Source organism: Herpailurus yagouaroundi, unplaced genomic scaffold, assembly GCF_014898765.1.
Source record: "Herpailurus yagouaroundi ecotype Mexico unplaced genomic scaffold, PumYag 188, whole genome shotgun sequence".
In the NCBI taxonomy this organism is placed as follows: domain Eukaryota; kingdom Metazoa; phylum Chordata; class Mammalia; order Carnivora; family Felidae; genus Herpailurus; species Herpailurus yagouaroundi.
The window spans coordinates 30,132,661-30,148,768 of record NW_024412419.1 but is presented as its reverse complement, the minus strand read 5'-3'; the positions used below and the strand labels follow the sequence as shown (position 1 = coordinate 30,148,768).

The window sequence follows — 16,108 nt, the reverse complement described above, 5'->3', positions numbered from 1 at the left end:
AACAACAAAAGAATATATTTTGGCCTTCTGTTATTTTAAAACGTGTAATAATCATGTGAATTTGCTCCTGAAATAATTTATATAATCGCTAGTTTGTTCTGTTTCGAGCAGCTATAGGTTAAATGAAAATGTTAATAGATGCTTTTAACTTGGTGTCTAATCTGTATTACTCCACTGAACTTCTGGTTTTGAAATAATGCATACAAGGCTCTTCTCACTACCTTGATTACTACGAGCTGTTTATCTCCCGCAAATAATACTAATTATCTCCATTGAGAAAGGTGTGAAGCACTCTTTCTGATTAGCAACCCTGGGAAGGCTGACAGCCAATTAGTAGCTCTTGAGTCTGGGCGGGTGGGTGACTGGAGAAGGACACTTGTGGAAGACAAGCAGAGCCATCCCTTCTGGGTCTTCGGAAGCACCGCCTTGGACACGGGGTCATTAGCTCTAGCTGCAGATTTCAATCTTCTCTAGGAGTCCTGCCCCACCCTGCTGCAGTCCGGGTGCGAGGCAGGTCTGGGGGCGCCTGGCTGCAGGCAGCAGCTGTCTGCCAGCACCCTTGATTGCTGCGAACACGTGAACGCATACATGTGGGTGTGCGCACATGCTAAGAGAAGTCTTTCTGGAAAAACGTCAATATGGGCAAATTTCTAGAAAAAGTAGGTTGTTTTTTTTTTGTTTTTTTTTTTTTTTAAGGCAGATTCATTCTAACATTTCTTTTGTAAGCTAAAATTTTCAAGTAGAAGTAACAAAACAAATGAGGTTTATTCCGGTCTCTTATTTACCTTTCCTTTTGGACTTTAATAATGGCTTGCATAATGTTACATGGCTCTTGTCTATAAATTCACAAGCCTGCTTATTCAGTTGTGAGGCAAAGATGAACAATTAAGTTATCTTTGCAGACCTACTTCAGGTATTCTCTTCCTTAAGATTTTTTTCAAATTAATTTAATTATTTACTTATTTGGGGCTGGACTTGGTTAAGCCATGTGAATATCTAATGAATGTGGGAAAATTCCAAAGCTTCGCTCACTTTCTAAGGCTAAATATGTCAGGTCTCCTATAGCCTACCAGTTGCTGTTGGCCTGGCCAGGGCCATAAAACTGGAGATAAAGTTGGACAAGACAGAACCAAAGGAGATAGCTTATCTGTTTTGCTGTGTCTTCATATGTCATTCTGTTAACCACAGTCGCTTTTCAAAGGTGACCACAGTCAGAATACCAGTCCAATAAATCACCAAATTGTCAACATAATTACTGCCTGGGAAGAGAAGTAAAGATGAAATTTTCCCAAATGAAGCTGCAGGGGAAACTATTAATGTAGACAAGAAGAAGAAAAAGATTGAGGATACAAAAATTCCCTCATCTGGAAGGTGGGGATTTCCATGGGGTATGAATGTGTATTTAGGAAAATCTCATTAAGTCATGGAAAAAAATCTACAACTGGAGTTTTCAAATTCTTTCAGCCACTACATACTTAGTGATCCTTTTTTCTTTTGTATATATTTCTCATAACAACACCTACATCCTTGTAATTTCTAAAGTACTTATCACAAAGCAGTTTCTTTATTTTAAAATGAATGGTGTGAAAATGTTCCCAAGATTCATATTATTTTAAGGTCAGATAGAGAAGGGACCATATATTTACTTTAGACCTATTTATTAACTTTGTATGCTTTTTCTCAGTGTCTCAGCACTGAGAACAGAGCCAGGAGCTGTTGGAGATATTTTTCTTCCTTTATCAATCTCATGTTTAATAGGAAAAGACAGTAGTATGATTCTGAGGTTATTATTAAAAGACCACAAAAGACAAATCAAAAAAAAAATTTAAACAGAGCGGGCTATCTTTTTCCAGGAATTCAACTTGAGAGAGCTCGTAAAATGATTGGATTCCAAGAATAATTTGGATCTTTTATACTAGTCTTATATTTTATTATATTACTTTTATTGTTCATTTTCCTAGAGAACGTATCTTGGTAATCTTTAACCAGAAATAACATGTGACATTTGTAAATACACTTGTATATGTGTGTGTGTATACACACATTTCAAGAGCTATATTGAACTTGGGTGTGTCAGGCGGTCAGAATTTTGGTATCTTAACCCAACCCTCTGGGAAATGGCCAAGGACCAGAGAGGAAAGGTCCCTGCATTAGGAGCAACGGTTTATTCATGGCTTATAACCTTAGCACCAAGCACAGAACTTGGCCTACAGTCGTGCTAAATGAATGAATAAAAAGAAAAAAAAGATATCTGGGCACTGAAAGTCAGAGCACATTTTTTGAGGAAGAAGGGCTCCCACTCAAGATTGTCCTTAACAAGCTGAATCTCTAATTTCCTCCTACCTTTTGGAGGACTAGACAGGAAGTTCCTTAGGATCCTCATGGCTGTGCTGGTCCCTTACACAGGTACTCAATAAATGAGCTTCTCTCAAGCAGCAAGCTAGACCAGAATGCTGCTGTGAACCAGACACTCTAATAATAGTGAAACCAGAGTGAAAATCCCCAAACCCAAGCAGTCTGAGAAACCCAGTGATGATACTCCATTGCCTAAAATAGGTTAAATTATGACCTGTACCTTTGGCTTGAGAAGGCACACAGGTATACAAAGCATTGTAGGTCTCCCTTCAAAATTCTTAACATAAAATCTGACACCCCAAATTTCGCTTTGCTGGAGAATTCACGTCTGTGACTACCTCAATTCACTGATGGTGCCAAATGAATGAAGTGCTACTAAAATAGTCCTGAAAAGAGCTGGGCACGCACTCAATTCAGCAACACAACTAGCAGGGGACGAAGGGCTCAGCAAGAGTCAGAGGGAGAAAAGAGACAAGTCCAAAGCTGAACGCACAAGGGCACTGATGATGTCATCCCAGTGCCTGGCACCTGGGGGGGGGGCTGAGGAGCCTATTTATTTTACTCCGTGGGGACGTCAGTGCCACTGGTCAGGGCCCAGTGCCTGGACAGGAACGAGGCTGGGCAGGCCTGGGTACAGAGACAGCTGGGGAGTGGCTCGCATGCCCTCTGGGGTGGGGGGGAGGGTGCATATCCCTGGGCAGCGGCAACAGGCTTTCCTGGAGGTCATAGAGCAATGTCAAAATTCCTGAACCAGACAGAGGCTCAGGAAAAGAAACAGGGTCAAAGGCCAGGCCACAACAGGTCAGAATCATAGTCATTGGGTCTCAGCACTGAGAACAGAGCCAGGAGCAAGAATGGCTTCTGAGTCTGAGCCATCATGGTCGAGTCCTTTCATATTCACCATCTTACTTTCCTCACCCTCTCCCTTCTCACGATGGGGTCTAAGGAGAAGCAATGCCAAGGACGTGGACTTGGAGTCAGGAGATTTAGCATGAGTCCCTATGCTCTTATTACCTTACATGCGATGCTGAACCTCTCTGGGGTTCTATAAAATGGGAATATCCATTAATTATTCTGACCTCACGATATCACTGCGAGGCTCAAATAAGATCACAAGGAGGGGACGACAAACTCTAAGGGATACACGGTTATTACATGTTGCTATAATTACTGTTGTTAATGACTATCCTGCCTGCTTGGAGCTAGAACTGGTCTCAGATGATGGCTGAGTAAATGCATTATGTGCCCTTTTGCAGGCCTTAAATGTTTGGCTGATAAATGGTGCGACAACTGGTTTGGCATTCTGAACCCTGACCATTGTAACTTAAGCATCATTTTCTATCTCCAGCGATAACATGAAAAGCATCTGGGATGTGGGTCGGTCCATGACATCCTTTCATATGGTCTGGTAAGCTTTGGAGCGTGTTAGTGACCGGCCACTGGCGCCTTTCACGTTTGCTGAGTAGTAGTCTGATATCATTGTTCCGCATTTTCACTGTGTCCATGGTGTCTCGAAGAGAACAGAAATCTCTTCATAATCAGCTTATCCAGTGTGAGTTGAGACAATGGTTCTGTGCGCCTGGCTGACCCCGTTCTTCCTCTCTCATGACGGGGGCCTTGCTGGATCCTTGGGGAGGAGGGCAAATTCATTACACTACAATATGGAGTATCTGCATAGCTTTGCCAGTGGTTTTGCCATTTTTAAGTTGCAAGAGGATACAGAAGACCCATCTCTAAAAGCTGCCTTTGATGAGCAAATTTTCGTTTGATCAATCTCAGTGTGATCTAAGACATATGTCAACAGTAAGAGACAGTTCAACCAGTACTTTCTTAACAATGACACTGGGGGCGTTTCACTCAAATATGCTCACTGTCTCTCTTACAGGACTGTAGAGCAGCCCTACTGAATTAATCTGGCCTAAAATCTCCATGGAATCTTTCTAAAACTTGGTTCCCAGAAAGCATGAAAGAGTCATGATCTTAAAAAGATCTGAACTTGCTGATCCTTCTCAATCTGCAAGGCTTAGAGCCGCCCCAAACTGTTTATTATTATCTCTAAGCATTTTTTCCGGTAAAATTTTTAATGGAAGAGAGACTCCCTGAATTGGTTTAGAAAGGGAGCGGACATGCAGGGCAAGAGCTTTCCAATTGAGATGAAAAAGAACACCATCTCTTGTCTTCCCACTGACGTCCAAACCAATGGCTCCAGGGCCACAGTGCAAGACAGAGGCGCAGGCAAATGGCAGGCACCGCATACCAAAACGCGCATTCAATACACCTAGCCGATCCCAAAGCAGATCCAAAGCGGCCTCAAGTTATATCAAGCATGTATATGTTTTTAAAGTGAGGAATGCAGGGCCAAGGTAAATTTTACGTGGAAAAGAATTTCCTGCAGCCAGGGATGAGGTCAGCACCCAGAGAGCATGCTGCGAGGTCCTGTCTGGTTGAAGAGTCACGTGGCTCACAGACTCGGCTCTCAGTGTGCCCTAGCAGCCGAGGCGAAAAGTCAAACCCAGGGACCAAGTACTTGTTGGTGTGAGAAGTTTCGTGGGGATTCTTGGTTGTGTTTCACAGCGGTGATGCAAAATAAGAGCTGGAGCTTTGTACTGACTCTTATTTTCGACTGGTGGCCAGCTAAGTGCTGGGGTCTCCGGTGGTCTGCACGTAAACTGGCTTCCGTTTCAAAAAGACATGATGAATCCAGCTAGGCTCTCAGGCGTGAAGGTAAAATTGTACTGTGTAAATTTTATGTGTAAATAGGTATTCATTCTGCAGCTAGAAACGGTAGGTAAAAATTTGGTCTAACTGCTAATAATTCAACTCAAATTAAAAAAAACAAACTGTGTGACATGACAAGGCATCACCATCCCCCGTTTCTGCCAAATTTCAAAAAAGTACTCAACGTTCACTATGGCTTATCGCCAATGGAATTTAGATCCAACTGACGGTAGGACCCTTGGACCGAAATGTGGCAGTGCTGGGTCCCCTGGTAACAGATTTCCCAGTCTGCACGCTGACGGATATGGGGAGTACCTGGGGGGTGAAATGAGAACATGTGGGTGTGGTCTGGACCCCTGCCCTCTCAGCAGCCACCTCTCCTGGAAGATCCACAAATGGCCAGAGGACATTCTTTAATTTTTTAGTAGACATTTCACTCCTGCAGGGTTTTTTTTTTTTTTTTTTTTTACAATAATATTGCAGCATTTTATACACTTGAGTGACATTTTATCTTCAAAAATCAGACACAGCACAGCGAATACTTCTAAATAGGGCCTCTAGAACAATTAATTCACCGGGTAACTCACGATCTCTACAGCTAACCCTCATGTATTAAACAATGTGAAATCGTTTTGTTCTTGTAAGATAAACTTGAGACCATACAGTGACACAGTTTAAAATGGTCCAATCAGGGGCGCCTGGGTGGCGCAGTTGGTTAAGCGTCCGACTTCAGCCAGGTCACGATCTCACTGTCCGGGAGTTCGAGCCCCGTGTCAGGCTCTGGGCTGATGGCTCAGAGCCTGGAGCCTGTTTCCGATTCTGTGTCTCCCTCTCTCTGCCCCTCCCCTGTTCATGCTCTGTCTCTCTCTGTCCCAAAAATAAACAAACGTTGAAAAAAAAAAATTAAAAAAAAAAAAAATGGTCCAATCAGAAGTGGAGTTAGAGAGTTAGCATATTAAATCGTGTAGGAATCACTACCTCTTTTAAAAGAGTTATTTCTACAGGGAAACTATTTTAGTCTAATTTTTGAAAATATGTTTGAATGGAGCACCTGTAACTTCAGAAAAATGTAATATACGACCATTTAAATAAATGCTTCTAGCCCCTAGAAGTCATAAAAATACTACGTAGTAAGTGAATTGATTTTTTTTTTTTTAATAAACACACCAGGAGTTATACTTACAAATAAGTGTTATTGCTAAAAGCCCTCACTTTCAGAGGCTATATGCTTGTGCTGAAATGCTATTCATGCTAAAATTCTATTTGAAACTTCTCTTCGGAGTTGCTTTCAGAGCAAATTACTGTGTCATAGAAGACAAAATGCCTTTATTTTACTGTCACTTTTTGCCTCCTCTGAATGATTTTACCTAGGTGGATCATCCACTTTTTCTCACCAGACTTAGACGTGAATGACTCTGACTATTTCCTAGAGTCTGATAAACCTTTGAAGTCAGGGGTCTGTGAAGCTAAAGACGTTCAAAAGCCTGTGCTGCAAGCCCCAATGCCAGTTTCAACAGAGGAGTACCAAAAATATTCTGAGCGACTATATTTCTGCAGGAACTGTACAGTTTTCCCACAGAACTATTCTGAAAGGAAAAACACCTCACTTGGATGTGTACATTTTGCTACGTTGAAAAAGAAGCTCACTACTCTATCCTTGGACCTTGTATTGGTCTTAACAAACAAGCTTTCACATGAAAAGTGCTGTCAGGTGCTTTAAAACAGGTGTGTCGAGGGGGCGCCTGGGTGGCACAGTTAAGCGTCCAACTTCAGCTCAGGTCATGATCTCACTGTTTGTAGGTTCGAGCCCCACATCGGGCTCTGTGTTGACAACTCGGAGCCCGGAGCCTGCTTCGGATTCTGTGTTCCCCCTCCCTTTGCCTCTCCTCCACTCACGCTCTGTCTCTGTCTCTCAAAAATGAATAAACGTTAAAAAACAAACAAACAAACAAACCAGGCGTGTTGAGACCAATCCATTCCCTAGAAAGGAGGTAAACAGTTAAGTGCAGCAGAAAATCTCCAAAGAGCTAGACAATGTGATTATTACTTAACATGGTGAATTCTATCAACTGATAAAAAGCTAAAAGAAAACCAATTCTGCTACATCAGGGTCAATGGCTGTGTACCATAAAGCAAATGGGATCTTTCTTTTTAAAGTCCATGAGCCTTTTCTGAAGGGCATGTTTCTTAATAACCTTCATTAACTTCTGTTTGGTTGCCTAAGAGTTGTCTCTTATCCAAAAAAAGTTTAACACAGTCTCAGTAGAGATTGTGTTTATTTAAGCTTGTTGGAAAAACATTCCTATCATTTCAAGAATGACTAAATATTTTTCATTCACATAGTTAGCATTCCAGACTATGTTTTGCTGCCTCTGTTGATTAGATGAAAATTAGCAGGCCCAAGTCTGAACTATTAGATTCAATTATTATCTACGCAGGAAAAGGATGAGACACCCAGCAATAATGCCCTTTTAGGTATGGGAAGTGGAGAGCAGAAGACGTGAAGAACAGCCCCTGGCAGGGAGCTTCAACAGGAAAACGCTTCATAGCTACGACCGCTGAAAAAGCTGTAAAATCAGAGGCAGAGGTTTTTCTAATCACGCATTTCACAATCAGCTCCGAACAATAACATTCTAATGTTATTTGAAATACCTAAAGCTATTTTAAATTACCAGAGGAAAAAAATCACAACACTATGAAATTCATCCAGGAAAAATTTCTGATGCTTTAGGTTAAATACCTACCTAGGTCAACACACAGTCATGTTCCCTGCGTCTGTTACCCAACATACGACCTTATTTGGTCAATAAAAAAAAAACAAAAAAACAAAAAAAAAAAAACCCCCCCACACACAAAAAAACCCATACAGTGACATTTAATTTCCATTTATGGAACTAGTTTCCAGGACACTTAAGAGTTAAAGGATGGAAGAGCATGCCTAACGGTCTTTGAGATATTATGAGTATCTTATTATTCTTGGCCTACTAATAATAGCATCGTATATGGCACTGAAGCAATACCACCCATAAACTGAGTTTTGATCCTTGTTTGATGTATCAGAATGTTAATATCATGTGACCCTGTGGCATCTTTGACTTCGCTGCCTCTTGGGACAGCCAAACTATGTTTGATTCCGTGCCACAGAAGCAGTAGCTTAATCATCTGAGATACTATTCAGCGAGGAAGTATTATGGGCAGGGCTGGAAACATTTTTTCTCGTTTTAAGGAATTCCCACCCAGATACGTGCCTGGTACAGACTTTTCTGGCAGCCCAGTAGAAATTTCACTTGAAGCGTGGCTTGATTCAAAAGACACCATCAGCATTTATGGGAAAGAATATAGTGCTCCTATACAATTAGGATTGACGAGGAGGCTGTTATGTCTGTTAGCTCACTGACCTCCAGCCCTTTAGAGAGGAACACAGCAGGCATTCTGGTGGGTGAGCTGACGTTGCAGTGGCTTACTCCATCCACACAGGTCAAGAGAAGCCTAATGCTCTTCAACACTGTCTCAAGTAGGATCAGGATTACCCAAGTAAGAGATCTAAGAAAGCCAGGTACCAGGGAGAAAGATAGTTGACTGTTTGGCTCAATCACATGTTATCCCAAGTTCAGAGAATTAGGAAGAATCAATGCAAAGGAATCTCTTATTCTTCCACCAGAAGAGCTGGCTTACTCCAGGTAAGCAGAATTATTAGGTCTGGCTGAAACTCAGCTCAGTTTCACATAATAACTCTGCAAACAGCACTCATTTTAAGTTTTTATTATGGAAAAGATTTTTTTCTGTTAGTCCTGAGGTAGACAGAGTAACAGGACAGACCCTTATGTACCCGTTATCTAGCTTTGATAAGCTACAAATAACTCTTTGATATCCTGAGAGAGGAAACAGATTTGCTCTTGTTTCAGAGAAAGAGAAACAGTAGAAAGAAACTAGCCATTTGCCCAACCACAAGGACGAAATGTATTTACTGGCAACCTAAGCCATAATGTTGAATATTACCTTATGAAATATTACCTATGCTGTTCCTGATTTTTGATAAGTGATACTCTGGGTGTTGGCTCTGAAATCCCCCAGGTCATCAAAGCCAACAAATCCTCCCAGCAGGAGACTGTGTACATGGGGCCTGAAGGACACTCAGGTCACAGAGGCCACCTGGGTGGGGTCCAGCCATAGCCCAAGATGAGACAGCAGACTGGGCCCCACATCAAGACTTCGAAGTAACAACGAAATTCTTATCTCTTGCATCAGGTGGGGCAGTCAGGCTGGCCTCATTCATACCTGTTCACATTTCTTGCATTTTTCTTATTGGGTCATCAAGTGCATGTCATATATACCTTGTAGCCAAAATTTCCCTCCTCAACACCTATCTTACCTTTAAATATAAAACAGATTTTTTTTTTTTTAAAACGGAAAATGGTACTGTGTCCTTAGGGTCCCTCTGACATTAAGAATCAGCATAGGCACCACTTATATCTGATATTACTGGGAAAAAGTTGAAGTATTTTCAATATTGAATTGCGACGTTAAAAAAAAACGTAGTGAAATAACAAGGCAGGTCTTAAAAGCAGTACATTCAACTTGCCAGTGAGCATTAGCCTTGTGGGACTCTGGACACAGGGGCTAAACTGAATAGGGAATAAACCACAGTTTACAAACCAGTGATGAAAGAGCCCTGTGGCTGCCCTGGGAGGGAGTCGAGAGCTCCGTGCTCATCAGGAGGACGCGTGGTCAACTTGAAGCTAATGGGTCCAGCTCGCCTGTAGACATCTGGGCCCATCGTGTGCCAAACACACTCCATCTAACACTCTTGCTTCCTACTCTCAAAGTGTATTTTCAAACATAGGCATTCTTTTTTTTTTCAAGTTTATTTATTTTGAGAGACAGGTAGAGAGCACGCGGGGGAGGGGCAGAGAGCGAGAGGGAGAGGGAGACAAAATCCCAAGCGGGCTCTGTGCTATCAGTGCAGAGCCGGATTCAGGGCTTGATCTCATGAACCGTGAGATCACCACCTGCGCCGGAGCCAAGAGTCAGATGCTTAACTGAGCCCCCCCAGGTGCCCCTCAAATATAAGCATTCTAACGTTGCTCTTTCTTCATCTGCTCAGGGTCAGCATGTGAGGCTCTGGTTACAGAAACCTCTACCAGGGTCTGCCCACAGAGTCTTCCTCCTTCCTCAGCTCAGGAGGAGGTCTGTAAGAGGAGTTTGCTTGATTTCCTACTCCAGGCTCTTGCTCCCTCCCTGCCTCACTCGCTCATCATTTATTCATTAACAATTTCTGAGCACCTACTTACGTGTCAGGTGCTGTCTTTTGGATTTACAAAATATGATAAATTCCCGGGTTGTCGGGGAGTAGCCTCTTTCAGGCTACTCGTGGACCTGGAGCGCCGTGTGCTGTCTCAGAGGCAGCACTCCTGAGCGGTCCAGAGCCAGGGCTCTGGGAACACACTGGCCACAGTTTCAAGCTCTACGACCTTGGGTGAGTCACGTGACCTCTAACTATGGATTCTGTGATGATACATTAGGATGGGGCTAGCAGAGGAAAGTTGTGAGAATCAAAGGAGCTGATGCCCTTAAAACAGGTTGTCTTTGTCGGTGTGCAAGAAATGTTAGCCACTGTCATTAAGGGCTATAAATGAGAGGACACAAACGGTGCCAGATGCCGAGGAAGCCCTCACTCTGCCACCTTTTCTGTTTTCAGTTTTTAAGGAGATAAGGACACATCTTCCATCTGTACGCTTAAATTGCATTGCAAACTTCATACGCTATTCCATTCTCTTCTATCCTAGCTCTTTAACAAGGGCGAGAAAACTAAAATCATGTGATTGAAGAATAAGAGGAAAGGAGGAGAAAAGCCAGCAGAGCAAAACCTGAGAATACAGTCAGTTACAGACTCACACAATGGGATGGCTTATCTGTATACCTGAATTGGGTGTTGACAATAACTTGGTAAGACTCAATCATGAGAGTACTTAAGTGCCAATTTAAAAAGCACTTAGGTACTTGTGAATTGAGTTAGCTATCAAGTAACAGCCTAGTCTTGAAGGGCCCTAGTTCCCCTGTCCTCCAGGAGTAACCAAGCACATGGCATTGTCACTTGGAACGTACGGATCTCCAGTAACAACAATGGTCACAACAATGTTTGTCCCAGCTGTAGGTCCTAATACACCATATGTGGAAGTCCAGTAATCTATTTAGAAAGAATCTCAAACCACAATCTCTGTGTGGGCTCTTTCATCTAATTTCAGGCTCTGAGTACCCTGGGACTGTAGCTAACAGGGTGAGGGCCAACATTTGTTATGCAATTGTGCACAGAGGAATTTACTGTTGTACAAACTGCATAAATACCAGTGTTCCTGGTTTCTCCAAGTAATCGTGGCTGATTATTACACATTAACACCTTCCCTTTTTCTTACTTCATCTAATCTTTTTGCTATTCTGAGATCACTTGAAATTCTGTTTAAATATGCTGCTGAAAAAAATTGTTTTCAAATAGTTCCGGAGACTTTCTCAGGTCCTATGAACTAAGCAATAAGTTTCATTTGCCTTATATTATTTTATAAGTTTATTATTATTAATATGTAACCTTCTGGTACTCAGTCTTAAAGTTGCATGCTCTTTTTTGATCCCATAACAAAAAGAATCTGTCTGTCTTCCTACTACACCTTAAAAGGAAAGTTATTGGACAGCAAGCATAATCTTATATGAAACTCACTACTTAAGTTAAAAACAAGAAACTCAACATAATCAGTCGAGTTCTCTGAGGACTAGAAAATGGAGCATGGTGAAGGCTGGATGAAGAGAGAAAAGTGCTGTAAGGAGAAACCAAGGAATTGAGGGCAGAAGAGCTTAGAGCTTGAAATCAAGGTGCTGAGTTCTGGGAAGGAGACTATCTGGACACGAGACTTGGGAAGGAAATCTGTTGTAACTGTCAAAGGCATCCTTCTCCTGCCCCCCACCCCTGCCCGAGCTCCTCAAACCAGGGCAGGGGAGGGGGGCAGGTGGGAAAGGGTGGGGTAGGAGGGGGGTAGATGGGTGGGTCCAGAAACACCCGGAGTAGATTTCAAACCACAAATGACCTCCTCCTCTGTTACCCCACTCCCCCTGACATCGGGCCAAGAGCCAGAGATGAAGAAAGACGAATAAGAAAAGTGGCAATAGGGGCGTGAGTAAACAGATGACATCTGGGGGCGTGGGAAAAATGATGGAACGTAGCCGAATCTGACAGGACTTCTGTGTATCCCATCACTGCTACATAACGGCAACTGACCTTGGAGGGAATTACCGAAATCTCACTCAACCTTAATTTCTTCATCTTCAAAACACAATGATGTGGCCTTCAGCACAGTGTTGCGTGTGCATTAGACGACATCAGGTACTTACCACACAGTACCTAAATACGGGCATGCCTTTTCTCTTGGTTTTGTATAAAACAGCCTAAAATATTTTCTTTGACCTTAACGAGAAGTTGTCTCTCATTTATCTTTGTGTCCAGTGCCGCATTTGGACAATCAGAAGTTCTTAGTAAATTTTTTGGAATTAACAGCTGACCAAAACTATCACTCTTTTCTCAAACAGTGGAAGGTTAGATCACACCTCCACAGAGATGTGAGATCAAACTCTTTCATTCCCTCTCCAAACATCTACATGCTGTACAAATAAATCAGTCCTTTTCACACACACAGATATTCCCAGCCACTAACAGTTTCCCTTCTCTGTCACTATGGTAGGTATGCTAATGAATGCAAAGGGTCTGTCTTCCCTTCATTTCCTTTTAGACAAAAGACCCTATTTTTTTTTTTGTTGTTTGTTTAAGAAGCTTTTTAGCCTTATTTTCAATTTATAATTCAGGACTCATGAAGTTAACGGATTAGTGTTTGTTAATATATTTAGGCTTTAAATTTCTCTCAATGCTACAATGCACATATATGTACTTAAGGATTTCAAGTCAACAGCGGACTGTCCCAAATTCTCAGGGAAAGGTCTTCCCACCTCTGTTTCAGCCAGGTGCCTTTTCTCACAAAGCCAAACCATATACCATCACACGTATTTCTGTCCACTCCTTTTTCCGGTGCTGAAACACCGCCTTCAGGGGATGGGAGGAGTGTATGTGTGAGGGGTGGGTGATTTCCACAAAACTGGTCATCTGGAAGCTATAAACTTTTGGAGTGTGGCAGCTGCATTCTGAGCAGAATAATGGTGAGGGAACTGGTGATGTCAATAGACCCAGAGTCCTCCCCTTAAATGTTTGTATGATTTTTAAGTTCTTTATAATTCTAAGCCCTCAGAGGTTAATAAAGCTGGTCAGGCAAACTCTGAAGTCTGAGTTTCTTACAATCTGGGTAGAAGCAAAAGACTTCTTGATACAGGACTTAGTCAACTTAACTGAATTTCTGAAAAGACCTGTCAGTTCCTTAAGAGCTGTTTTAAAAAATTCCAGAAGGATCCATCTTCAACATGATCCACTTTAGTTCATTTTTCTATGCAAATGTGCTTCTTAATGATGGATTCTCTCTATTGGATCTGTCAGTATAAATATTCGCTCTCTTGTCTGTACTAACAGACACAGACAGAGGATTAAAGCTACCTTAAGGGTGCAGAGAACCTTCCCAGGACGGGGGAAATGGACTGGAATAGGGTTTGGGGAAAGACCGTCCCAGAATGCCTCGGGCTCCTCTCCATTAAACAGGAAGAGTGAATACAGGCAGCCAAGACCGAAGTCAAAGCCTCAGGATACTAGAAGCAGAATGGATGCTCAGAAGGAAGGCAGTGAGGAATGCAAGTTGCCTTTGATGGTTCCAGGCTTTCCTTCTAGCCATCAGGACTCTTGGGCTCATGGAAGCATCATAACTCAAACACACTATGCTTGAGTCACGGGTCTTATCTCCCATTCTGTTTTATTGCGTTGACCTTTGGATGGCTAATTAGGCTTGAAGTGAATTGAACTGAAATGTATATATTCTTATATTGTAAAGAATCGAGATAAGCATATTTGCAGCAGTAAAAAAAGAGACACCAGGCCATCCTCATTGCAAGTTTGCAACACTTGCCCCCAAATGATTAGTTTGGGCCCGTAGGGGGAAAGAAAAAAAAAATCATCTGCAACTGGTAACAGCATGAAGTAGACATTACGCCCGAGGAAATAAAAAACAAACAAGAACATACTGGCAGAAGCTGATCCAACTGGAGGCATCCGCCAGGGACTCAGCAGAGTCAACAAGGCTTACCTTCGCACACAGGGCAACACTCCCCGGGCACTTTGACGGGGTTCATGCAGCTCTGCCCGCAGGCTGTCGCCACGCAGTGGGGCTCCCCATTGATGCACTGGCAGAACGTGCAGTCGTCTTCCCGCCACCGGTCTCCGTGAGCGCGGATCTGACCGCTGGCGTAGCAGCCGGCAGGATTATTAAAAGGATACACTGGATCTAAATCAAAATGTGAGCTCAGAGTGAGATGGAGGGCATTCTAAATCTTATCCCTGCCTGCACCTGGAGACATTTTTCCCAGGTGCTAGTCATCAGCAGTTCTTTTCCAGCTGTGATCAGAAGCTCGGGCTGCATAAGGGGTCTCCAGGGGGGACATGCAAAAGCAGCTGTCATACCGAGTTCATGTCCACCCATCCTGACACTGCAGACAGGGCAGGGGATCTGTGGTGTAAAAACCAACGTGCAGGTGTTACCACTACATAAAGTTCCAAAACTCGGTGGGCAGAGCTGGGGGTTGGTGACTGCAAAACATAGGTCCATTTTAGGCTCTGACAAGGTCTTCTGAGTTGTCAGCTTTAATGTTTAATCATACTTGAATTTCACCACCTGTAGAGTGGGGGAAATAATGCCCCTGTCCAACTCAGAGCGATGCTGTGACTTCTGGGATGGACTGAAGTCTATCTCGGGGTGCCTGGAGGTCCACGTGGACAACAGTGAGGAGGACAGCAGGAATTTGCTGTGGCCTTGTCTGAGACGAGGCTGGTTTAGACATACGGTGGGTGGCTGTTTGTGCCCTGGAGGAAAGGCTATGAACTTAGGCTATTTTTCTCCCTGTGAGCTGGGTGGCCAAGCAGCAGCCGAGGATGGGGAACAAAAGTAGCCAAGGCTACTGTTAAAAACTAAAAAATGTTTTCTGAGGTTACTGACCAGGACATAAACACTGCACACAAAATCCCCAACTACTATCATAACGAGAGCAACCAGATAAACCACTCAATTTTCTTTTTCAGAAACACGTAAAACCTGGCTTCAAAGAGTAAGGGCTGCTGACTGGGGAGGAAAGACCAGGCACTCATGAGTTTGGTCCTCTTTAGTCTAAAGAGGTAACAGGGCGTTATAAGAAAGTCAGAACGCCAAAAGTTAAAATCATGCAGTCACAGCTTTAGAAAGTCAGCCTGCCAGAAAGGGAAGCAGCCAAGAGACCTGAGCTAGATAAGACTTTATAAATTTCTTCATAAAAAATATTACGCTGCATACTTCATTTCTACTCTGAGCCTGGATCTGAATTCCAGGAAGTGAGACATAACCGGATCTGTGCCCAGACCTCTCATTATGATTATTATGCAGAGGTTCCTATCTGTGTTTTTACACCACCAACTGCTACGTAGTTTGAGAAACTATTACAAACTGGGGCCAGCTAGGGAACAAATCATTTGGGAAGGTTAAAAGTTTGATGTGACTTTTTAAAAAAATTAATCCACAACGACACTTCTAAAAAGTGAACCACCTTTCTCTTATGTCGGCTAAAATAATTGCTAAGACGGGAAAGAATTTCCCTGGTATAAACAATTGTTCAATGTTAGGAATGTAGTTTGTATACTTTAAACATTTTCAGATCTCCAATATTATGTGGTAAATATAGCTCAGACAGTGAACAGGACCGTAGGAAGACAGAAAAAGGTACAGAATGTGGCGTGGCATTGTGTCCTCTGTTTCCTGTGCACAGATAAAGGCAGGGTGGACTTTGTTTTTTTTTTTAACGTTTTTTTTTTTTTTAATTTTTTTTTTTCCAACTTTTATTTATTTTTGGGACAGAGAGAGACAGAGCATGA

At 42.6% G+C, this 16,108-nt stretch overlaps 1 protein-coding gene across 6 annotated transcripts in view; it reads right to left on the bottom strand.

The window, feature by feature from the left end:
• CRIM1 (cysteine rich transmembrane BMP regulator 1) overlaps positions 1 to 16,108 on the bottom strand; it is a 194,203-nt gene that overhangs the window by 58,040 nt on the left and 120,055 nt on the right. For all 6 annotated transcript variants that reach the window (XM_040496503.1, XM_040496499.1, XM_040496502.1 and 3 more), the window contains one exon: positions 14,298 to 14,495. In XM_040496503.1, coding sequence (XP_040352437.1) covers positions 14,298 to 14,495 — 198 coding nt within the window. The remainder of the gene's footprint in view (positions 1 to 14,297; positions 14,496 to 16,108) is intronic.